The sequence below is a fragment of the Protomyctophum parallelum genome, assembly GCF_964188405.1.
Source record: "Protomyctophum parallelum genome assembly, chromosome: 7".
Taxonomy (NCBI): Eukaryota; Metazoa; Chordata; class Actinopteri; order Myctophiformes; family Myctophidae; genus Protomyctophum; species Protomyctophum parallelum.
Window position 1 is genome coordinate 13129616 of NC_139705.1, and position 24979 is coordinate 13154594.

A 24979-nucleotide genomic window follows, 5' to 3' on the forward strand; every position below is an offset into this window, starting at 1 on the left:
GGGGATAACAACACAAACACTCTATAGCAGAGATGGGGATACCAACACAAACACTCTATAGCAGGGGTTTTAATATGATAATATGGAGAGATGGGGATACCAACACAAACACTCTATAGCAGGCGGTTTCAGCCAGTGGTCCGGGACCACCAGTGGTCCTTGAGGGGGTTCCAGGTGGTCTCCAGCTAAAGATTTTTAGATAGAGTTTTAACTCTTGAGAGCTTGAAATGAAACCGAATGGTTTACGGGTCAATTTGGTTTCATTTTATACTCTCAAAAGTTAAATTATCTGTAAAATTCTGCATTCTGCATTTAATTTGAGTCTACACAATTAGAGAATGTAGAATAATTGTTATTTTGATCCTGTGGTACCAACATTAATACAGCATGGAATTGTGGACAACATCTTATCCAACAATGACAATGAAAATGTTCTACATTTTGCGTCTGAGAGGCTAAATCTCATCAAATGGTGGTCCAGCGCCCCTGTTGGTACCCTAAACAGACAGACAGACAGACAGACAGACAGACAGACAGACAGACAGACAGACTGACGGTCGAACATTGCTGGTTGTAGGAGTGGTTGCACCACTCAAAAAGAAAGAAAGAAAGAAAGAAAGAAAGAAAGACCTTAACAGTAAATTAAACCCTGACCATGGCAACATCTCTTTCTATGCAACACCTTGGTTGACGTTGACTATATCTTAATTATTTTGTTCCTGAGACATGATCGATTATGTCATGTTGATGTTATATTTGAGTTATGGCCTTTAGAATGGCATTTTGACATTTATATTGAAAACTTTTACTTTTTTACCTCATTTGACGGCACACTGTGACATGATGGATGGCACCAGATTACAGGATTACATCATGTAATTTTGAGCGTGACCTTGACTGTGACCCTGACCTTTTCGATCTAAAAATGAATTTTACTCGTCAGTAATTCAAAACAGGCAGACCATATAAAAAGATAAACAATTTTGTTCATATATCAACCATTTAGGATTATAATTAGCATTTTTGTTTGAAGGTTTAGGGCTTAGGTGTTTGTTTGGTTTATTTTGAATCAAAGCTGCTGTGTAATTATTTATCTGATGACTTAAGACGCCTAACCACACAGCACTTCAAATGCTATATTAATTTATTAATTCATGAATAATCTTAGCATATATTATCAAGTGTCCATTCTAGGTACAGTACAGTATATGCAGCATTAACCCTGACACTGTCTTTTTCTGTGGGGCAGAAATCTTGTATGTGTCAAACATTTCAGGAAAAATAACTTATTTACCAGTAGTCACAAGCTCTTGTTATTACTGTATGTTTCATTGGTTAAAACCAACAGACAGTCTTAACCACTTTCACTTACCCTATGTTAGGCATGTCAACGTGTCACATTGTGATGCCTTGTGAGCTTGCAGCTCAGCTATGCATGAAAAACATGAAAAACCTAAAAAGATTCAATATGAAGATACGTTTCTGCCCAACGAGGCAACGACGACGACATTATGAAATTCACAACAGAATTCTTCACCTCTCCCTACACCACTCAACAGTTCTAGCAGATACAAACTTAAAACGAAACCTCCAACACAGCACAGCTCTGTGTACATACTACATACAGAACCGCATGATACATAACCTGCAACATTTATACAGTAGTAACACCTACTGTAGATAACAGAGAGAAAAAGAAAAAGGCATACTTCAGCCAACTCGCACACTGGATGCATAAGATACTGAATACCAACAGATACAATAACAGATGCTGTTATTCCACACCTCATATTGATAGTAGACACTGTTATTCCACACCTCATATTGATAGTAAAGGCCACGATCGGAGCACTCAAAAAAGTTATATCGGATCGACGCCTATTTTCTAGTATTCCAGTCCCACTGATCTTTGAAGCATTTTAAGCATATTTTACTTTTAAACTTATATTGCACCTCCATCGAGCACCTGGTTGATTCTCTTTTTGTGTTTGTTTATGTGGTCAAAATCTTTCTTTCTACAAGACACAAGTCCAAAGTTGGCAATTTCTCTTTATCTCTCAGTTATCTCTCAGTTATCTCTCACCTCATACCAAGCATTTAACGTATGAGGTATAAAGTAAGGCAGCCTTGTGTTCATAAAACAGAAAGATTGGGTATTGGGCAAGACTGACGTTATGTATGTTTCAGGACCTTTCACGGCTTCGGCACTGGTCTCAGCTACCGCGGTGGATATTTTGACATTCCGTTTTTTTATTTATGTTGCCACTACTGTTGGCGCAGCCATAAACTACACAGGTTCATCTCGATGTTCTGGGCATCTTTGTAATGTTAGTGTTAGTGTTAGTGTAAAAAGCAGGTAAAAGTGTAACGTTTGAGGCAGACTAACATCAGTCACTCTACCGTTCACTGTAGTAGAAGAGATGCGCCTGGTGAGGGTTTAAACCCCGCAGCTACGTCGAGTCCGCCTACAGGAAATACGTAAGCTGCGACCATGAGACCCGTTTTTGAATTCGTCACTCTATACACATGCACGCTCTCTGTCTCTCTCTCTCATGGCAGGGATCAGAAGGCACATGAGGCCTTGAGTTGTTGCTGGAAGAACATAACCAATCAACTGTCTGTCTGACTGACAAGCTGAATCACTGACTTTGTCTATGCCTTCAATTATTAGCACTCCTCAGGCCATGCATTGGTTTTCTATTTATTCCCACAGAAGCAATTTGGCTGTGTAAACTCTCCATTTCCCCTTGGATAAAGTACAAGCTGAAAGACAGCACTCTATCCAGAAATGCACTAACGATGATGTTATTGTTTCCACAGTTCCTGAACAAGTCCCCATCCTGACTGCATCCAACGCACAGAAAGACTCCATTTCACTTGTATGGGGTCCTCCCCTGGAAGCAAACGGCATCCTCACTGGATATTTTCTTCAATACCAAATAAGTATGCACGCACGCACGCACGCACACACACACACACACACACACACACACACACACACACACACACACACACACACACACACACACACACACACACACACACACACACACACACACACACACACACACACACACACACACACACACACACACACACACACACACACACACACACACACACTATGGCGCTCCATTAGTGCCACTACAAACGCTGCTCGCGTCGCGTGGACCCGTTGGATTTTTTAATGCGTGCGTGCATACGTCCGTTCAGCGCAGGCCATACAAAAAACATACTGCATTGGTACTGCACATGGCCGCGTTGAGTTTTTTTGCATACGTCCGTTCCGCGCAGAAAGCACCGCTGCTTTGACGTATGCTTTGACGCATGCTTTGTGGCTTGTTGGGCTGACCTCTCAGTCGACTGAGCAAAAAAAAAGAAAAAAAGAATTGTATATAAAAATACAATATTTACAAAAATATTGTATTATTCCACTAGGTCTGTGGGGGACATAAACACATTTGAACATTCTGACTGTTCAAATCTCCAATGTGCATGTGGAGTGTGTCTGCTTGTGTGGCAATGTGCCACTGCCTGTGACTTGAATCGCACAGTGCGCTGGCCTGATAGACTGTTCAAATGTGTTTATGTCCCCCACAGTCCTAGTGGAATAATACAATATTTTTGTATATTTTTGTAAATATTGTATTTTTATATTAGTCTGGGTCACTTTCCCAAATATATGAACTCCGAAGGCAAATCGTGTTAATTTATGGCATACATGTTTTCTAGGGGTATTAAGGTCGGCTGAATCCAAATCTGCTGTATGCCAAGCTCAAAAATGGATGCTAAGCCCTCAAAATGGACCATTTAAAGATGGCGGCCACCACTATGCTGAAACATAATAAAACACATTATGTTTGACTAAACATGGTAGAAAATAGACTGAAATGTCCTCTTTAATGTTTTCATATATGGGGAATACAATGAAATATTCAGATTTAAGCTCAATTGTGAAGAAACCAGTTTTATATAATTTATAAAACGCATAAACGTGTTGAGGCACGCGTTGATTGATGCGTGCGCATGCGGGACGCTCCGCATGCGCGCGTTGCGCGTTCCCATTGGAAATGAATGGGGGAAAAAATAACACGTTCAGACGGTGCAGTGCAGAGCAGCGCAAATCCAACGCGTGACGCGACGCGAGCAGCGTCGGGCGTGGCACTAATGGAGCGCCATACACACACACACACACACACACACACACACACACGCACACACACACACACACCTCTATGAGCTAGAAGACTAGGGTCTTTCATGTAGTAAGACGGTTCACAGCATTGCAGAGCCTCTCAAGCAATTCCTTCGCACTTTTCACTGCCATTCTCCTCACTGACAGTCGCTGTACATATTCCATGTCCGACACACACACACACACACACACACACACACACACACACACACACACACACACACACACACACACACACACACACACACACACACACACACACACTCTCTCTCTCTAATGGCTGATTATGGATGTACTGAACTTAACATTCAAAATAGTAACTGAAATATTAATTCACTCATTCATTTATTATTTCATTCACGCATATGGTGCGTCTCAGTGTGAATGACACAGCTGGTAAAGTTACATGTCATCAGTGTACATTCATAACTTTCAATTAAAAGTAATAACTTACAATATTTACAATATTGTTGTGAATTAACCACTTAAGCACTATTTTATACTTAAAATTAAATAAAAATAGAATCCAATCTGCGAAGATCTGCTATTTTTGCTATTAAAAAACAATTTAAGTGTTTGAAATTAGTTTGAAAAAATGTCCGCCTATAATGACATGCCCATAATAGGGATGCTAATACTGATCCTAAAGGTTGAAGGATGACTTTGCCTTCAAGTTTATTGTCACACAGTAAAAGAGTGGGTTAAATTATATTCTTGCTCAATTCCACTGGTCATTCAGCTGAATTGCACTTCTTTAAGTGCACTTCTTTAAGCCCATTCATGAATGGGTGCAGAGAACAAGATGACAGCTGCCGTGTTCTGAAGTTTATTAACCCATTCTGAACGGGAACCCATTTTGGTGTTAGCATCATGTTATGCTTTAGCCACCGAGTGGCGTGCTACGAGCTTGTAGGTCTGCTATTTTTGAAAAATCGAAGAACAACCGACATTTTTAGAATCTGATCTCAGGTCAGAATGGGTTAAACACATAAATAGAATAGTTTGCAGAGGTCATATACGTACGAGATATGAGTCATGATGACTGATGGAGGTGAGCAGAGGGATATGAATAAACATCATGTTCCAAGTCTAACAAGGTGATGAGTTGTACTCACAACATTAACACGCCATTTGCAAAGTAGGGAACAGACAGCTCTGCCTATGCCTACGCAACGTTAAGAGTTATGAGGTATTGTACAGATACTGGGGTGTGAGTCATTTTATAAGCTACGTTCACGCAAAGCTCTGACGTCACTCTGCACACGCATGCACATGCTTGGTGCAGCATGTACAGTGCAGGCACCATGCAGTGACCTCATGCTGGATCTTCCCAGATGTGTTATGTGCAATTATTCTGTGAAATTCATGCATTTCAGTGTAGCCCTGGGGGTTAGGGTCTCACTCTGCAGTCTTGTGATTGAGATGTTGTGGGGTAAGGAGAGTAAAGCACGTCAGTGTCAGTGTGTAGTGTAGGTGTAGTGTACTGTGTGTACTGTAGCCGAGTACAGGTCTGTCAAACACTGACAGAGGCTGTGTAGAGGACTACTGTCAACACCTCGGGAGGTGATTTGAGTCACACATCAGAGTCTATACACCCCTTCTCAACAGACAAAGGCCAGCAAGGTCAATTATCCAACATGCAATTACGTCAGATGCTAGATGTCTGTCATTAAGTTTACCACTGTATCTAGAGTTACAGTTACTATAGAGATGCACAGACATTAGATGTGTTTGTGCACATGATGCCATATTAGCACTGCTGCTGCATAACCACCACAACTATTTTTGCACATACATTACTTATTAAACATGCCAATGTGAGCCAATCATTTGCAACGCTTATTTTGTAATTGTAGAGCAACAACATTATGTCTGACAACGTCTCAGTGCACATTTTGCTTGCAGGCACTAGGTGGCACTGTGCAATTCTGAAAGCCTCTGCATGAGCCACTAGTTTGGAGACCAGCAGTTTGATACTAGCAGGTAGTCTTATCTTCTGGCCTCTTGGATGAGTTATTTTGCAAACAAAAAGATAACACAGTTCTGTTTGTACCTATACTTGTGTATATAAAAAAAATAGGCGACGAATTCTATTCTTCTCTATAAAACCTCCTTTATGCAGAGAAACAATTAGGGTGAAAGAGTGAGTGAATGTGTGAGAGAGAGAGAGAGAGAGAGAGGAGGCTTTCATTACGTTTACTACACTTTTCTTAGCGCCTGCTCTTTATGGCTGACATTTCTGAAGCCTTTTGTGTGAAATGTGAAATGTGAAGGGAAAGACACTCCCCGCTGTCTTCACAAGCACGCACTGAGCCGAGTCTGCCCAGCTCCGTAAACCCTATTTTTCCCTGCCCCTTCCTCTCTCTTGGTTTTTCATAACTCACAGCCCTATTCATTGATATTACTGCACTGTGGGTGGAGCTGCAAGGGGATAACAACCTCTCGTTCAATGTGACCTGCTAGAGAAATATTAATAAGATAATTCCTATATGAATGTGGCAAACTCCACATCACACCATGTCACCAATCTGCCTTTGTTGTGGAATTACTGTAGGATTAGTTGTTGAGAGCGCTCAGATCCTCTATATGCCATGAAACAAATGTTATCATAACAAGTTCTGTGATTTGATGCAATAGGGATTACTTATTCTGCAACCTAGTACTAACCACGGGCATGACTATGACACCTCCAAAAACAAGAAAGAAAGAAAGAAAGAAAGAAAGAGTTGCTTTGAACAGATTCCTCTCATGCTGGGATAGATAATGCGGTGTCGTTTCCTCTATGCCTGTTTTCCTTCTTGCTTCACCTCACTCTTTTGTTCCTTTTCCCTTCCTTTTAATTCCTCCTCTTCATCTCTATTTAACGTCCTTCTTCTAATTCTCCTTCCTTCTTCTGCTTTGCACCCTTCTTCTTCCTGCTCTTGCTCTTTTGCCCTTCCTCTTCGTCTAGCACTGTGTGGTTCTCATTCTGCTTGCTTAATGGCGTCCTCCTCCACTTATACCTGTCACGATTTGGTGTCCATGGCATTCATGGGCTGCGTGAGCAGCATGACATCTCAACACCTACGTATACCTCCATTCCTCCACAGTCGGGTCTGCAAGTTCACTTGTCATTAACATGCCAGATGCCACCAACGGAAAATAAATAAATTCTCACCCTCCGGTCTATGTTATCACAAGCAGTATTGTAATGGCCATGTCAACCTATACAGTAAAATATAACTAACTACATACTACTACACTACAGACTACACTTTCTGTGTTAGGGGGAAAAAAAACATTTTTGCACTCACACTTAAGGAACGATTTGCCTTTATCTCCATAGAGGAGTCCTCTAATCCTCACTAGGGGACAGTGCCATTTCTGTCTACACACAGAGCTGCACTGTGAATGTTTTATCTACCAATGACTTGGTCATTTTTTCAAGATTTCATTTATCTTTTTATTTTTTTTTACTTTGCTTAAACTTTCCAGGAAGAGAAAGGCTGTAGTTTCTAATTAGCTTTGAATCCCCACCGATGATGTCATTGGTTTCTGAACTGTCCACAGCCCACCTCTGAGCGATTCGATGCAAATACCTTAATCAGCATTATTGAAGACCGATTATACGAAGATAAGATGGAAAAGTGTTCCTTTAATGAATATGTGTCTGGTGAGACTTAGTACATTACTTTGAGGCCGGAGAGTAGCCTTGCCTAGCACTGCTTTGTGATGTTTTCATTCCCAGAATGAAACCCTCCCTCCATCACCTGTCATGACATGTGTCCACCATATTGATTGTCTGCGTGACATGACCTCTCTCATCTTCCTCCGCTCTCCTCAGCCTTCATGACATGCTCTTGCAGTGCGTGCTTGTACTCCAAGTCACTGTTCCTCAACATGGGGTTGAGGGACCCCCAGGGGTCCTGGAGGGTGTTCCAAGGGGCCCCCACCTAAATAATAGTTAGGAACCAAATGTACCTTTTATGGGTCCATCTGGTCCCATTTGTACACTCTCAGAGTTAATTTAACTGAGGATTTTACAGTGTAGATTGGGATCCCAGAGACGATGATGATAACAACAACAACAATAAATTCAAACATATCAGTTTAGTAGGCCTAGAATACAATGTGGCAGCAGCAAAACAGCAAAAGAAGATTAATTCATATACATCCAAAATTCGTCCCATGTCTCTTTCATTTTGCTTTCCCCGTTCACCCTGCCCAACATATTCATATGATGGGATTTTAATCATTTCTTCATTCCATTCTTTAAGCCCAGGTGTTCTAGGGACCTTCCAATTACACAGCTGTAACAAGTCCAACCTTTATAATATCACACCAGAATGTTATACTGCGATTAAAACAAATCCTGCTGCGTATTGTCAGAAAGTGCGCTTCGTTTGGCAGGTGTCCAGTCCACGACAAGTCGAATGAGTTGAACACATTGATAACGATCCCTGCTGCATTTCCTTGGTGCGGTTTATATTACACAGCTATAGTGTGAAGGCAAACGCAGCTAAATAAATATGCAAGAATGATGCAACTTCTCCGCCTATTTGCATCCATTCTACCGAAGTAGAGGTGAGAATGCGACCTTGGTAACATGAGCCAAAAAGATTTACGCCTCCACCTGCACCTCCTCCTCACGCCTCTACCACTGACCTCCGAGGCATCCAGTCCCCTCCATATCAACTCTCCTTCTAGCATGCATGCAGTGGTGGAAAGTAACTAAGTACATTTACTTAAGTACATTGTGTACTTGAGTAACATTTTTAGTTATTTGTATTTGGTAATACTTTTACTTCTACTCCACTACATCTCAGAGGCAAATATTGTACTTTTACTGCTACATTTATTTGAAAACGAGTTACTTTGTAGATTTGGATTATTGTTACAAAACACATTTCGGCCATTTGAAAATAGCCGATCTACAAGCTCACAATGCGTCACACTGGGAGCTTGTAGATCTGCTATTTTCAAACGATGTTTAAACATTTGAAAACTTAAAACGGGACATTCGGCATAGTGAGTATTTTCTACTTATATACAGGTTTAATGTTTGTTTTAAATACGTCATTGACACTTTTACTTAAAAAAATATGAGTACTCCTTCCACCACTGCATGCATGCCACCATCACATTGAACCGAGCTAAACTGACATGACATCTTTTACTGCTCTGCTCCATAGTTAATGAGTCCTCCAAGGAGGTGGCTTATCCTCGAGAGGTGAACATCAGCGGGGCCGACACCACCCAGTGGCTGCTCCAGGGCCTGGGGGAGGGCAGCCTCTACCGCTTCCACCTCAGCGGCTGCACCAGGGCGGGCTGCGGACCCCCACGGGTACAGGAAGGCAGCACGGAGGTCAACCCACGTAAGTGGATAGAGATGCGGGGTGCCACGACCTTTGGGGTGGGCTGTGGGTTGTGGAACTTAATTTGCGGGGGTGGATGGTGTTGTTTGTATATATACGTTATGGGAAGCATTGGCTTGAATTTAGAATTGGCTTCTTTTTTGGGGGGGGGGGGGGTTGCTACGATCATGATTTCTTTTTCAATAATATTTGTATTGATTTTTACATTTTATGACAAAAACGATCATGAAACATTTAATTGTGATTATTAACGATTGAATTGATTGATTGTGTATTTGTTTTTTTTGCATTGGACATTGGAAACCAAGCGTTTTGTGCACAGACAAATGGCATTGAACATTTCTGTTTAGCCTTTTAGGCTTTGTAGACAAATATTGCACAGGGAAGATATTTTAAATGTACTGTATAACATTTTTGAGCGGTGCACACCGCTCCAATGACTGGCCGCGTGCGTACCTATGTCCCTATGTATGTCTGTTTGGAGTAGGAACAGCTGCTGCTGCTGGGTGACCTACCTTCAAGTGGCGCTGTTGAGCTTCTCACTGTGCACTATAATATAATTATATATATAACTATATACAGTACAGAACACCGTACGGTACAGTACAGTAACTACCACAATACAAGTATAGTTGCACCGCGCAGTTCACACAGGTGTGATTTTCAAATGGAAACGATTATAACGATGCAAGATAATTGCGATTATCTCAAATAATTAAATAATAAAGTATAAATATTTGAGTAGTGATAATTCATACTAAGTAGAGAGCTTGCGTTAATGATTTTCAATATAAAACACATTGAAAGTAATGATTGATTTTCATGGTTGTAGATCAACTATATGAATGCGGTTGTTGGCATAAAATTACATCTATACATATTTTTCCCCTACTGCAAAACAAAACATTTAACAGCGCAGATTCCTTCATCGATTGAGGAAGCGAAGACCATCTCTTGAGCGTCTTAATGAAACCTATGCCTTCAGTCCTTTATATTTCCTCTGGGAAACTCTACATCTTGCAGATGGTTCTTGTATGGCCATTAAAACTATTGTTAGTGAATGTGGTTGAGTACAAGGCTTGGTGTAGAGATAAAATGGACCTATTATGAAGCTCTGCCTGCGGGGCATGTTAGTCACAAATGCAGCCTATTGGATTTATGAAACCAAATAACAGGGAAGTGGAACGCCATGGGTGTGGAGAGACATTAATGGGGAATGATGGAGTGACAATGGAAGAGGAACAGCTAAATGCATATGCAGGTCACGGGTTCAGATCAGCCGGGGGATAGAGATTGCGGAGTACAAAGAGCTGCTACTGTTAGATGTTAACCACTTTCAACCTAGCATCTCTATTTTGGGCATGCCATTACGGTCGAAAATGTTCCAAAAATGTTTTAAAAAAAATTGGAGAATAATATAGAAGATCTACAACTACTGTACCGCACGTCGCAGTGTGGCCCTTTGTGAGATTATAGATTGGCAGTTTTTGCTGCCAGTTAGTTATTAGTGTAGGACTTACAGCAAGTGGTTAATTGAATGTTATTAATTAATGCTTTTCAAAGCTCAGTTTGTTTGGAATGTTGATGCTTCATCATCCTAACTTCAGTGAGATAGATGAAGAATGTTTTCTACTGGCTCTATTGGAAATTGGCTTTGACAAATTCCACTGACTGAAGGGCAATGAGATGACAAATGTCTGCCATAGGTTTGCCAGCAGACAGTAAACTGTGTGTGCATGCCAGTGTGTGTGTGCAACTGTGCGTGCTTGGATAGATAGTAAAGCAAAGGCAGAGGGTGTGGAGTGGGAAGACAGAGACCGGAAGAGAGAGAGAGAGAAAGGGAACATCAGTTAGAGAGAAGGGAAAAAAACTAGCAGCAGCCATGGCAGAACAATGTGCCAGGCACAGAAAAACCATCTATTTTTCTCCAGCAGGTCTCAGGAGATAACAAAGCCGCAGAGATAAAGCGCACTGCAAACTAGACAAAAAAAGCATAAAGGAACATATCCCGCCAAAAAGTCACACAGAAAATAACCAGCTCCTCGAGAGATAAAATTATTGACTCTCTTGTTCAACGCTGTGAACACCCAAGTTGTTACTCCCAACTTATTTCTTAATGGCTTAAACTACAACTTAAGCTAACGCCATTAATAAACAATCATATGAATAAATGTTTATGCATGCATCCATATGTATAATGTCAGGTGTGTGTGCGGGTGACACGTGTGAGTGTTTACGTGCGTGTGTGTGCGCGCGTGTGTGTGCAATATTTATTTCTGTGTGTGTGTGTATCTGTAATCTTCTGCTTTATTTCAATTCCTTTTTTCCCCCTTGCAAGATCTGTCCTCAACTCCAGCAGTACGTACTATATCACTATACAGGGACGGGCACAGTAATACATGAAAGGGGGCCCTAGCCCCTGCCGTTTTGCCCTCTCCGTCCTGAACTGAAATGTAGCATTTTATGGTGAAATAATTCCTCTCTCACTCGCTGCCCCGCTACGCAAACTACGCAGCAGTTGATTTTTCCCCCCAATAGTATAAGTAGACAGTCGTTTTGAGGGGGCCTCCGATGGGCAGGCGTCGCTTCCTCCTCCCATCAGTGACGGGAGGAGCCGAGGAGGAAGCGACGGTCGTCCGTCGGAGGCCCCCGACGGACGACCGTCTATAATAAGTGTATAATAAGTGTGTATAATAAACACACTTTGGGGAAAAACTTCATATTTACCAATTCCTGTTCCATTTTCTCATACCTTATCTAAATTATTATTATTGCTTTAAAGAATAATATAATTTTTCTTTGATCTATCTCATCATGGAATTAATGTCAATATCTTTCTCAATACTATAGGCCTATAGAGCGTCGCAGTCCCGCCCCCTTTCATGACGACGCCAGGCCCAGGAAATAGTTTCCAAATGCATTTTTTCCCATAGACATTTCAAAACGTATTTATTTAAAGACCTTATAAGCGTCGTACAAAGCCAACTCTTGTCGTGACAAATCATGACAACAAACACAATATTTTGGACCAAACAAATAATTACAAAGAAAAGAAGGAAAAAAAAGTGTTGTAACCTGCCGTTTTCTTCTTCTGTCTAATTATTTGTTCAGCCCGAACTTTTTTGTTTGTTGTCATGATTTGACACGACAAGAGTTGGCTTTGTCCACGGCGTAAACGTCTTTAAATAAATACTTTCTGAAAAGTCTATGAGGAAAATGAACGGGGATTTATTTTCCGGGTCTCTCGAGGGGGCGGGACTGCGAAGCTCTATACTGTAGCTTTGTACTGATTGAGTAAATACGCATCTATCATATTTACTTGCGCAAGCAGAGCGCGCAAGTAATAGTTTCGCCCGGTCCGTATGCACCGTCCCAGCCAACCCGCCACTTTTGATGCGTATGCAAATAAAACAACATGCCTGATTTGCTGGGACCAGATTACATACATGACATTATATTTCTTACGTCATCATTGAGAGCTAGTCATACATATACTATATATATGTAATTTGTAAAATAAAATAGCAAATTGTGCCTTATTTGCTGGGACCAGAGTACATGGTGTGTATAACTAGCTCTCAATGATGACGTAAGAAATATGTGGATTAAAGGACCCAATGCCAGAGTGTAATTGGTCTTCGATTGTGACGTAATGACGATATGTTTTAGTGTTGGGAGGATTAAAGGTAATGTTCCTGTGTATACATGTATGTAACCTGGTCCCAGCAATGGTCACAACAATTTGCTGTTTTATTTGCATACGCATCAAAAGTGGCGGGTTGGCTGGGACCACAGTATACCGCTAATCAATTTACAAATTACATATATTTAGTATATGTATGACTAGCTCTCAATGATGACGTAAGAAATATGGTCATGTATGTAATCTGGTCCCAGCAAATCAGGCGCAATTTGCTGTTTTATTTGCATACGCATCAAAAGTGGCGGGTTGGCTGGGACGGTTTTTGGCGCAAAGTAACCACAGTATACCACTAATCAACTTACAAATTACATATAGTATATGTATGACTAGCTCTCAATGATGACGTAAGAAATATGGTCATGTATGTAATCTGTTCCCAGCATATATATATAGTATATAACTAGCTCTCAATGATGACGTAAGAAATATGTGGATTAAAGGACCCAATGCCAGAGTGTAATTGGTTTTCGATGATGACGTAATGACGATATGTTTTAGTGTTGGGAGGATTAAAGGTAATGCTCCTGTGTATACATGTATGTAATCTGGCACCACTGCCGTATCAGGCACAATTTGCTGGGACGGTGCATACGCATCAAAAGTGACAGTTTATAACGGTCGAAAGTACTTGCGCTCTCTGCTTGCGCACTAGTTGGCCATTTATGGCCTACTAGTGTGCAACAAGCAATTATGCACTCAACAGAGTGCAGTTCTAGTTTCTTCTATGATCTTATCAATGTCCATATCTTGCTCAATACTGAGAGTGTAGATTTGTACTGATTGACTCAAGTATAACCTTGTGTCCCCATCCCCCGCAAAATGGTGTCTGGCACCCCTAAATAAAACCCAAATATCTGTGTGCACGCGCGCCGCAAGTGCCCTTTTCAAATTTCAGCCCCTGCCCCTCCAAATCCCTGTCATTATAGTTAATGCAACCTTTCAAACCTGAATGCACATAACTAGAGGTAGCGATACTAATATTCTGGTCTATAATTGTTGTAGCAAGCTGTAGCTATGTCATTGTATTTGGTCCTATATGCAGAGTTAGGGAAATACCTTTTTTTTTATAATTATTCCTAGCAATTCCTAGATTCATTCATATATGTTTTGGTTACAACAGCAGCTGCATAGTTAGAGTTGATGTGCGACTAACAGCATCACTTTCAGACAGAGCTAAGGTCAAAGCAAAGCAGATGGTCTGTAGTATTGAAATTGTGCAAACACAGAGTAGTAGCCTCCCCTAGACAATATAGTAAGTCTAACATCTTAGGCTCATTTAGGTCCAGCACACGCTCACACATACTGTAGTAGTACATGAGAGCCAGGTCATCTTATCTCCATGCATCCGAATCCTCGTAGAACAATTGGATTCTAGATGTGTGGTTCAATCTATTTCTGATTTCCACGCATGGTGGGTGTCATAAAATGCCAGATTTAGTTTAGAAGAAGGGAAGCTTGGATGTGACTCCCACAGTCCCACCCACCATCTTTTTATCTATCCGCTATCCTCCCCATAATCCAAATCCAACTTCACTCAATTAAGGCTCGGCCCTGGTACTGGCTTTTGAACTGTCTTCTTGAAGGGTGCCTGCAAGCTGTGCTCTTCTCTTGGGCTGCGGGGGGATCCTATTTGCCTGTGCTAATCCTCTTTTCTTGCCATTTCCCACTCCCTTTCCCCTCTCTGCCTGTCTGTCTTTCCTGTCCTCCCTCCTTCCCCTTTCTTCTTTCTTTATCAGTTCCAGCCCTGTTGAACATAAGCTCTTATGTGAGTGACACCTTTGCCAAAATCAGCTGGGCTGCCAGAGAGGAGCAACAGCATTCGCAGCTTTATGTGGCTTATATGAATAACCGTAAGCTACTTCACCCTTCCCCTGCCTTGCTTAGCATTGATAAGGATTTTAAAAGTGGTAGCATCATGCTTAAGTGCCAGTGGGAAGGTTTTATGATAATGTTGAAATTCATGGTAACCCACATAGACATTGAAGTCTGTATGGATATTTCCATCATAGTCGTTAAGGTTGCTTGCTCCACATTAAAATGTCAGTCTCTAGAAATAGCGTAACTACAAATATGCATAACTACAAACATGGAATGTCACAATTTACAAAGTAGGCGAACGTTTTAAGCTTCTCTAGCTGTTAGCATGGGTTTTAACATTCAAGGTGCACCTCTTGTGCTGTGCTGTATAGGCGAGGGTAACTGGAGGAATTCAGAAGCTGTAAACACTTCACAAAGTTTCCACATCATTGACGGGCTTGAACCTGGATCGGTGTACACAGTGCGCCTCGTGGCCATGGGGTTGCTCAGTAACACTAGCATTTTTGAAGATGTTATCCAGACCAAAGTCAAAGGTGAGAGGAGAGGTACGCCGTTGTGGTCATTAGTGTGGTAGTAATCCATCAACGTCCTGCCTCCCACTGCAGTACTAGTACAGTACTATTGATGAACTGTCAATGTCTCTACGGTACCTACCATCTGTGCTTTTTGTTTGTGTCTTTCTTTCATCGTCTATGTTTGCTTCTTTACCAAGTAATAATTTGAAGAATAAGAACAGGATTAACATTTCAATCTTGATTCTTGTGATGATCTGTTTCCAGTCGAAATAAAGGTAAATGAGATTCTTTTGGTTAAAACAAAAAGGTTTTTGTTTAAAGTCAAATCACTAGTATATTCTAATAGTAATCATCGCAAAGAGTGTTTGTTCAATAACAGGGGTCTCCCTGTCTCTCCAGCTCTTTAATAAACAGAAAATACATTTTCAGGTAGGTGACAAAATTTCAACCAAAAGTACCGTAGCCATTTATCAGCTTAATTTTTACAGTGTTCCAGTTCCAATTTTGTCTGCTCATTTCTTTGTGTTATCACTTACAATTTAAAATCTGTATCCTGACTGCATTCTCTGTCCTGATTGGATAAAATTGGTAGCCCGACCTGAACATGCATTTTTTGTTTAATAAAAAGCTGGAGAGACATGGAGACTCCTGTTACTGAACAAACACTCTATAGCAATGAGTACTATCACAATATAGAGCTTTTTAATTTTAACCAAAGAAAATCACTTACCCTACCTTTAATGTAGGCTACTGTATACAGTATGTGGAGTGCTTTGGGGGTAAACTGAGTCTGGGTATGTGATTCCTAGATGTGGCCGGTCTGCAGAGCAGCATATCGACTCAGGGCTGGTTCATTGGAACCATGTGCACCGGGGTGCTCCTCACCCTCATCGTGCTCGTCGCCTGCTTCGTGCGGAGAAACAAAGGTGGTAAATACGCAGGTACGCCACCGCCAACCCAGCGACCACCAGACATGTCTTCCATCGATCAAGGTCAGTCAGCTTTTGACCAGGGTTGGGGAAGCCTCCATGTACCATTTTTCACCACAGAAAGTGAACCACTGCTCAGTTCATGAATTATTGTAGATGCAGGTTCATATGGACTTTAGATGAGGATCATCACAGCGTGATCCAATTTGAGATTAGACCAGTGGTGGAAAGTAACTAAGTACATGTACTGTTCATAAGTACAATTTTGAGGTATACTGGAGTATTTCAAATTTCAGTACTTTTAGTTCTACTCTACTACAGCTCGGATACAAATATTGTGCTTTTACTCCACTACATTTATTTGAAAACAGAGTATTTCTATATTGCAGTATTGCTACTTTTACTTAAGTAAAACATTTGAGTACTTTTTCCACCACTGAATTTGACCATGCTGAGGGGTAATATATGCACAGTGCATTGACACGATTAACGTACAATCATTCATGACACTTTGGTTCACTTCCAGAATAAGTGAAACTGGGATGGACCCCAACCCTGCACAAGCAGCACGCGCTTGGAAATGCAACTTGCATGCATTACTGCATGTGGAATGCGCCTGCTGCATGCCAACCCATCATACCCCAATTAATTTGCCCAAATTTGTCCAAAACTGTCACGACCTATACATACTATTTGGCCCAGTTTTCCTCGTGACTCTCATTACGCTCTGTGGCCCTTCTGTGTTCCGCTCTGTTCCTCTGATTACGTGGCTTGTCAAGACAGGCAAGTGGGAATCAGATGGCTTTGTTCCGCACCTCTCTGTCCCTCATGTGCCACGGGGCCCTGGTTCCCCCCTCTGCCGCCCCTCATGTGCACGGGGCCCTGGTTCCCCCCTCTGCCGCCCCTCATGTGCACGGGGGCCTGGTTCCCGCCTCCACCGCAAGTGCCTTTGTGCTCGCTACCTCATATCACAGCCTGTCTCGGGGCTCACAAAGGTGCCTAGCTTCCTCGTGTCTCCTCACTTGCTTTTCTTTCCCTTGCACTGCTCCTTTCTTCTCATCCCCGCCGCTTCACTTCTTCGCCCGCAGTAGCTTTTGACATGAAGCACTGAATATTTCATCAGCCCCTTCTGAGAAACCCCCCCCCCCCCATCCAACGCTTTTCATGAAACCCCTCTTTTGTCTCCCACGCAAGCCAACTCTTATTTTATTTAAAGCATATTTACACAAGGAGCTGTTGGGTAGCACTTTGTGCAGACAAACAAAAGGGAGGTGTAGACTATGGACATGCTAAGTAGAGTTCAGACGCTATTACGGCTCCTTTTGGTGTGACACACACATGAACACAGGTGTTGTAAAAGTTTAAATCTAATGTTTACCACACACTCACTCAGTCTCAGAATAAGCCTCGCTTTTGTTGTTATATTCCAAAGGAAATGCGTGTTGCGGTGCAGAAGTATAGAACGAAACTTTTTTATGTAGCTCCTTAGAGGGAGATGCTGTAATATTTCTACCAGCAACAGCAATACAGATCTCAAGGAATAAGGGGTGTATGACTCTGTTAAAGGGGGTGAAAGTTATACATTTTCTTTATTTTGTTAAAAGATCCTGACGGGCGGCCTTCGCTGCGTGCCACTCCCCATATCTCTCTCCCCATTTCCTGTCTACCTACTGTACTATCAAAGGCATAAAAAGCCCAAAAATCTAAAAAGTTAAAGCTCTATCCTGACATTAATCATTGCTATAGTATGGAGTGTTAACAGGGGGAGTTTCCAGTCTCTCCAGCAGCTTGTTAGTAAACGGAACATATATTTTCTGGCCGGGATACCAATTTTATCCAACAGATCATTCATCATCTTAAATTCAGTTCCAATGTTGTCACAATTTATTGATTTATTTTTGTCATCACTTCCAATTTCACCTTTTTTTAATCCTGCATGATTTCTCTCTTCTGATGGGATACAATTGGTATCATAACCTGAGAGCTAGAGAGATAGGAGACTTAATTAATAAACAATGATTATCATAACCTGAGAGCTAGAGAGATAGGAGACTCTGTTAATAAACATAACCTGAGAGCTAGAGAGATAGGAGACTGTTAATAAACAATGATTATCACAATATAGGAGGAAACTAACCCCCCCCCCCCCCCCCTTTTTCATTATAATGATCATTTGAATTGGAACTGCTATTAATTTGTGGCACGACAAGTAAATGAACCATTGTGCATTGAAGCACTGGCGCTTTATTTCCCGTTTTTTACGCTTTCCCTCCTCTGCAGTGAAGGAGAAGGAGGATCTGCACCCTGACGAGGAGTCTCCGGGTATGAATGATGACACCTTCTGTGAATACAGGTGAGACATACTGTACACTTGCTCCTCAAGGACAAGCTGGCATGCCAAAGTGTGATGAAAATAACACATTGCACGGTTCGGTTGATGGTTGGTTTTCCGGCGATAAATTGCGTAGCTTAAAGCTATTTAACAACCATATGTTAATGTTTCACGACGTATACAGTAGGGTTATTTGTTACAGTATAATGCTGTTCATTCATGTATTTGTTTTTGTTCCAAAAGCAAGCCTTGCATGACTGCACTTTGCGAGGATGGGCCCACAAACCAGGTTTCTGAACTCTTAATGGGCTAGGTAAACATATACGATCGCCTTAACAGTTAAGTCTGTTTGTTCCTCCTTAGTTGTGATACCTTGTATTTACTTAGATGCTGTTCCGCTTTGTTCCTCCTTTAGTTGTTGTGTTTGATTCTTAATATATACTGTATTTACTTTAGATCAGATTATTATGTCTGCGTCCAAGTGTGTGTATTCTAATGAGAATCTGTCAGCTCCTGCCTGCAAGCATGTGTATGTGACATGTGTGTATGTGTGCGCACACATGCCCAGGAGTCTTTAAACATAGCCATGGCTATGTCTAAAGAACTGACTTTTTTGCAGCCTGTCTGTGATGTGATTATAGTGGACAGATGTAGGCTCCCTAAAAAGCACAGACATCTAAACTGACAGTCACCCTTGCTTATAAACCTTTTTTTGCATACACATACATCCCTGTATAACATGGATGGAACATAATTCCCATAATATAACTATTGAATTGGTCCAATAACCAAATGCTGTTAGCTTGTTACAAATAAAGAGCCAACTACCGTATTAAAAAAATATATATAGCAAACTATTAGAATAACAAATTTGTGAGAGTCACCTACTGTATATTGATATACAAAAATACCAATTGAGCCAAATTATTCTAAATATTCTTACAGCATGGCTCTGCAGGCTATCCGTACATAAGATAAGAGGGTTGGTCTGTCTGTGTTTCCAGGAGTGGTAGAAAGTAACTAAGTACATGATATTTGTACTTTATTTGAGTATTTCCTATTTCCAATACTTTTACTTCTACGGCCACTACACATCTCAGAGGCAAATATTGTACTTTTACTCCACTACATTTAGTGACTATAGTTACTATAGCTCACAATGCGACGCATTGTGAGTTTGTAGATCTGCAAAAGATGTTTATACATTTGAAAACTTGAAATGAGACATTCATGCATAATGAGTTCTTTATACTTTTGGTACTTAAAGTACATTTTGATACCAATTACCAATACTTTTACTCAAGTACATTTTGAATTCTGCTGTATTAATACTTTTACTTAAGTAAAACATGTGAGTAGATTTTTTTTTTTTTTTTTTGCTGTTGCCGTGTTGTACAGAAAACCTGTAGCTCATGCTTTATTTATGTAGGACAGTCAAGAAACAACTATGGGGACACATGAAGTAAGAAACTCTTAAGGGGCTAGGTAAATTGCCTTAACAGTTAAGACTGTGTGGTGCTCTGTTTGAGTTCGCTCCTTAGAGTGTTGTCTTGTGCATTTCTTGCACTTTACTGTGTTTCTGTTTTATCTATCAAGGTTACTTACCAGAATCTCTCATTTGAGACAAATTTGAAGGCAGGAAGTTAACTTAAAATGAATGGTCACACGTTAAAGGAGAATTTTACGAGGTGTATTTCTGTAGGATTTTTTTGCTAAAAGTGATTTTTTTGCTTTTTTGGCTTTCATAGGGACCAAACTGTCAGAAAATGATGGGGTTCCAATTTTCCCGACCCCCACCCCTTATTTGGGGGGTCATATCTTTTGGGACCTCCCATAATAGTATGCCAGACAATTAATGTCCAATTTTCATAATATTAGGGTTGTTTTATAGGTTTTAAAATATTCTGAGTTGATTTCTTACACTTTGAAAGTAGCCAGAATAATCTTTTCTGACTTTTGGTTGGGGTCTTTCTTCACCCGGGCCCCCCGGACTTATCTCAGTAGGCTACTCAATACATTCCTCGCTCTGCTCCTGTTCCAGAACAATGTCAAATTAGATAATAATTTAAGCATTAAAAGTTTTTGTAGCTGGGCACTGATTACAAAAATGAGTAGGGACTAGTTTTCCCCCTATTCTTGCACCCATACATGTGATTTGCAAGTATTTCGAATAGTATTAGAATATCTTTCGTTTATGTAAAGTACTTTGATAGTTTATTAGTATTCTACCATTATTGTTGACACTGCAGGGAATAAAGGTATTGCAACTTCTCACTTTGGGCACGCAGAACGTGTCCATTTATTTCACACACTGCACTCACACTAACACAACACACACACACACACACACACACACACACACACACACACACACACACACACACACACACACCTATCCTCTTAAAGAGCCCATGGTCAATTATGCCTACAATACATTATTTGTAGGATCTATTCATCTTCGTCATCATCATCTTGAATGTCCTCCCTGATAGTTTTGACACAGTCTCCACCATAGCATTTGCAGAGAGGAGTGCAAGGCAGGTTATTGTTTGAGCAGCTGCACCGTCCCTTGCAACCGACTTTGCAACCACATTTGATGAGCTCAAGTACTACCTTTGGAGCAGAATGACACCTGACTGGAACATACCCTCCACTATCTGAATTCCATCCATTTTGTTCGATTGGTGGAAGCTCAGGGCAATTTGCCAGGTATGAATGACTTAGTAGTTGGCACAGAGGATATGTGGTAGCAGTGCAGCACGAGTTGGAGGTAGCATCTCACCCTCAAGTTCTTTGACCGAAATAGTTCCCATCTAGTAATGGCAAGGTTGTTGGACCTCCATGCTCCAATGACTCCAATGGTGATGGAAGCTTGCCGTTAACAAGCTCAGGAGCAGGGCCGGATTAACACCTCTGAGGGCCCCTGGGCACTGAAGCTAGAAGGGCCCCCCCTTCACGCGCACGCAACATTTTTGCTCCCCAGTCAGCACCAGAAAAAATGTGTAGGCCCAGGAAAATTGTGTAGGCCCAGGAAGAATGTCATTTTTTGCCCCATCTGACACAAGCGCTGATGAAACCAGACTCTTCAATGGTGTGTTCTCTTTGAACAGATTGCCTCCACAGTGCAACTCAATCAATGTACATTGCTTGAGAGCATTTTCTCTTAACCTCAATGCAATCTATCCTGAGAGCTGATAATGTTCTTTCCTTGAAGACCTGGAAGCTTTTGGGAAGATGTTGAGGTACAGATTCACTAGACCAGAAAGATGAGGTGTGGTAGTGACTAGTCGGTCCAGAGCTGCTTATTCTCTACTGATTCCAACCATCCCACCATGTCCCTTTAGCTTCTTGATTTCCTTCTCAAGGGCTTGATCTGTGAAGAGATGAGTGAACGGTATCTCTGACTTTGCCACCACAAATTCACCTGACTTCAGTGCGTTCCATGTTTCTGGGTCATCCTGTTCAAGAGCGTTCATTTGGGCAAGATAGACTGGCATCAGTCGAGCATATTTAAGGAGATCACGAGCAAAGCAATACTTGATGAGTTCCTCTAAGGATGACAAGTAGCACTCCCAGTCACCTGACCGACAACAGAAAGACAAATAGAAAAGAGAAAGACAGCAGCAGCCTGGCTGATCTTGGCTGATCTTTATTTAGCAGCAATATTTGCTACACTTGGGTCTGAGGCACCTTACTTTGAAAATAGCTCAAACTACAACCTTGTAGATCAGCTATTGTTGGCTAAAGTTCTCCTTGGAAAAGGGATGCTATGGTGTGCTAAGTGGTTTAATGTAAAAAAAGAATAAAAGTTCCTATCCCACAATCATTTGGTGGGCCCCTGTATAGTAACTCTGAGGACCCCCTAGGGGTCATGGGCCCCCTGTGGAAGACCCCTGGTATTGGCTACTACTATTTTTTTATATTAGAGCCCAGCTATAAATACATTTATGCTTCATTTATGATCTAATTTTTTTTTTTTTTTTGATATTTTTTTGCGGCTTACGCCTTTTATTGATTTTTGAAGGGACAGACAGTAGGCTGACAGGAAACGGGAGAGAGATGGGGGAAGACATGCAGTAAAGGCCGTGTCGGGTCCGGGAGTCGAACCCGCGGCACACTGCGACTGGATTACCAGTCCGGTGCCCAGACCGTTACGCTACGGCCTGGGCCCATTTATGATCTAATTTGACGTTATTCTGGAACAGGAGCAGAGCGAGAAATGTAATGAGAACTTATAGGCCCAGGGGTCAGTCCGGGAGGTCCCAGGTGAGGAAACACCCCTACCAAAAGTCAAAAAAGATTCTTCTGACCACTTTAAAAGTTTAAGAAATCAACTCAGAATGTTTTAAAACATATAAAACAATTCTAATATTATGAAAATCGGACATTAACTGGCTGGCATACTGTTCTGGGAGGTCCCAAATAGATGACCCCCCCAGAAACGGGGTGTGGGTCGGGAAAATTTGAACCCCATCAAACAAATAAATTTTAGCACAAAAATCCTACGGGAGCTGTTTTTTTGACGCCTCGTACCACACTATAGAAGGCTTTTTTATTTTTATTTGTAGTTGTTACGTCCCCACCAAAGAGTCCAGGTGTTATTTTGTGCAAAAGTGCATTATTGGCTATTTCCCCAAAGGCCTCATTGAATTGCATTGAATTGAATGGGGCTATGGGGTGTTGTGCTAATTCGCATATTTTCATCGCTCAATTTTTTTTTGGTATATACTGTATCCTCTCTTCATAATGTAAATAGTATCCCAAGCGCCACACTTTACTACATATTTCGATGGAAATAAGCGAATTAGCACAAAAACCCAACCCCCATTGAGGGCTTATGGTAGGGGAAATAAATAGCCAATAATGCACTTTTGCACAAAATAACAGTAAGAAAGCCTTCTAGTATGGAATTCTCCTTTAACTGTTTGAGTCAATATGGTGTCACGATGGTGCTCCAAGTGTTATTGTAATACCAATGTATGTAAATATCCCAGCTAGCAGCCCCTAGAGGCCGCCTTGCTCGGAGAAGTGACTTACGGTATATTAATTGGAATGCCTTCTTTCTTTGGTTCTCCAGCTCAGTGAGAGAGTCGCATACTGCTCCTCAGAATCTGAATCAGCTACAGTATTGTCACATCACAGTAAAAAAGTAAAAAAAAAAAATGAATAGTTAAAATAGCGGTCGATGTAGATCGGCTAGTTGAACTATTCAAAATGTATTTTCAAAATAGTTTAAAAAAAAGGCAAAGGAGTTTAGGGATAAGGGGTTTAGCATGGGCGACAATAGAGCCCAAGGAGATCAAGGCAGGAAAAATAAAGTTAGAGCAAAGCTTTTAACACAAACTGTACAATTAAAGGGTTTCCCCTGTTTCCCCTTGTGTGCTTTTTCACAAGCCTTTACCACAACTGTACAAGTAAAGGTATTTCCAGTACAACTCACTAGCAGGGCTACAAATCAAGAAAAGTGGAACACTATGTATATATTCACTGAGCGATTAATGGCCCCTACACACTGTAGGAGTTTTAAAGTTGTCGGCGAGTCATCAGATCGTTGTGCATTTCACACTGCAGGAGTCTTTTAATTAAATCGGCTGTCATTATATCTTTGTGGCTTTCACACTAAACTATTGATCACCGACCAGGGATCACACACTGCAAGAGTTCACCAAGATGCGATCCAGACCCGATACATATAGGCAGCGGCTACATCAATTGTTTTTTTATTCCAATTCATTTTGATATGCACGTGCAGGATGCCGTGATACAAGCGCGAGACCCACACATGGCGCATCTCTCTCTCTCTCTGTCTGTCTGCGGGAATAGCTGCCAGGCTACACAGGGCGACATGTTTGTGATAGCGCTATAGCGAGACAGGACGTCATAATCTTGAGTTTCATTAAATAACTCCGCGCGCACGCACGCGTGCATTATTCAAGTGAAATGCGTAACGCAATATTGGGCTAATATAGGCTACCAATATGTACACAGGGATTTACAGACGGAATGAAGGTTAGCCTATGATCATCTATACAGTCGACAGACAGACAGATAGACAGCAGTGCTGTGAGCAGTGTGCTCTCATTGACTGTAATACAGGCCTTATCGGGGCACAGTCGCAACCCAGCTCATACTG

General features: G+C 41.4%; 1 protein-coding gene across 4 annotated transcripts in view; it reads left to right on the forward strand.

Annotated features, from left to right (window-relative positions):
• LOC310861069 (neural cell adhesion molecule L1-like protein) overlaps positions 1–24979 on the forward strand; it is a 93180-nt gene that overhangs the window by 45283 nt on the left and 22918 nt on the right. For 3 of the 4 annotated variants that reach the window (XM_083768361.1, XM_083768360.1, XM_083768359.1), the window contains exons 21-24: positions 2821–2943; positions 9367–9549; positions 16395–16577; positions 18795–18867. In XM_083768361.1, the coding sequence (XP_083624487.1) occupies positions 2821–2943; positions 9367–9549; positions 16395–16577; positions 18795–18867 (562 nt within the window). The remainder of the gene's footprint in view (positions 1–2820; positions 2944–9366; positions 9550–16394; positions 16578–18794; positions 18868–24979) is intronic. The other variant, XM_083768362.1, reaches the window with a different exon arrangement.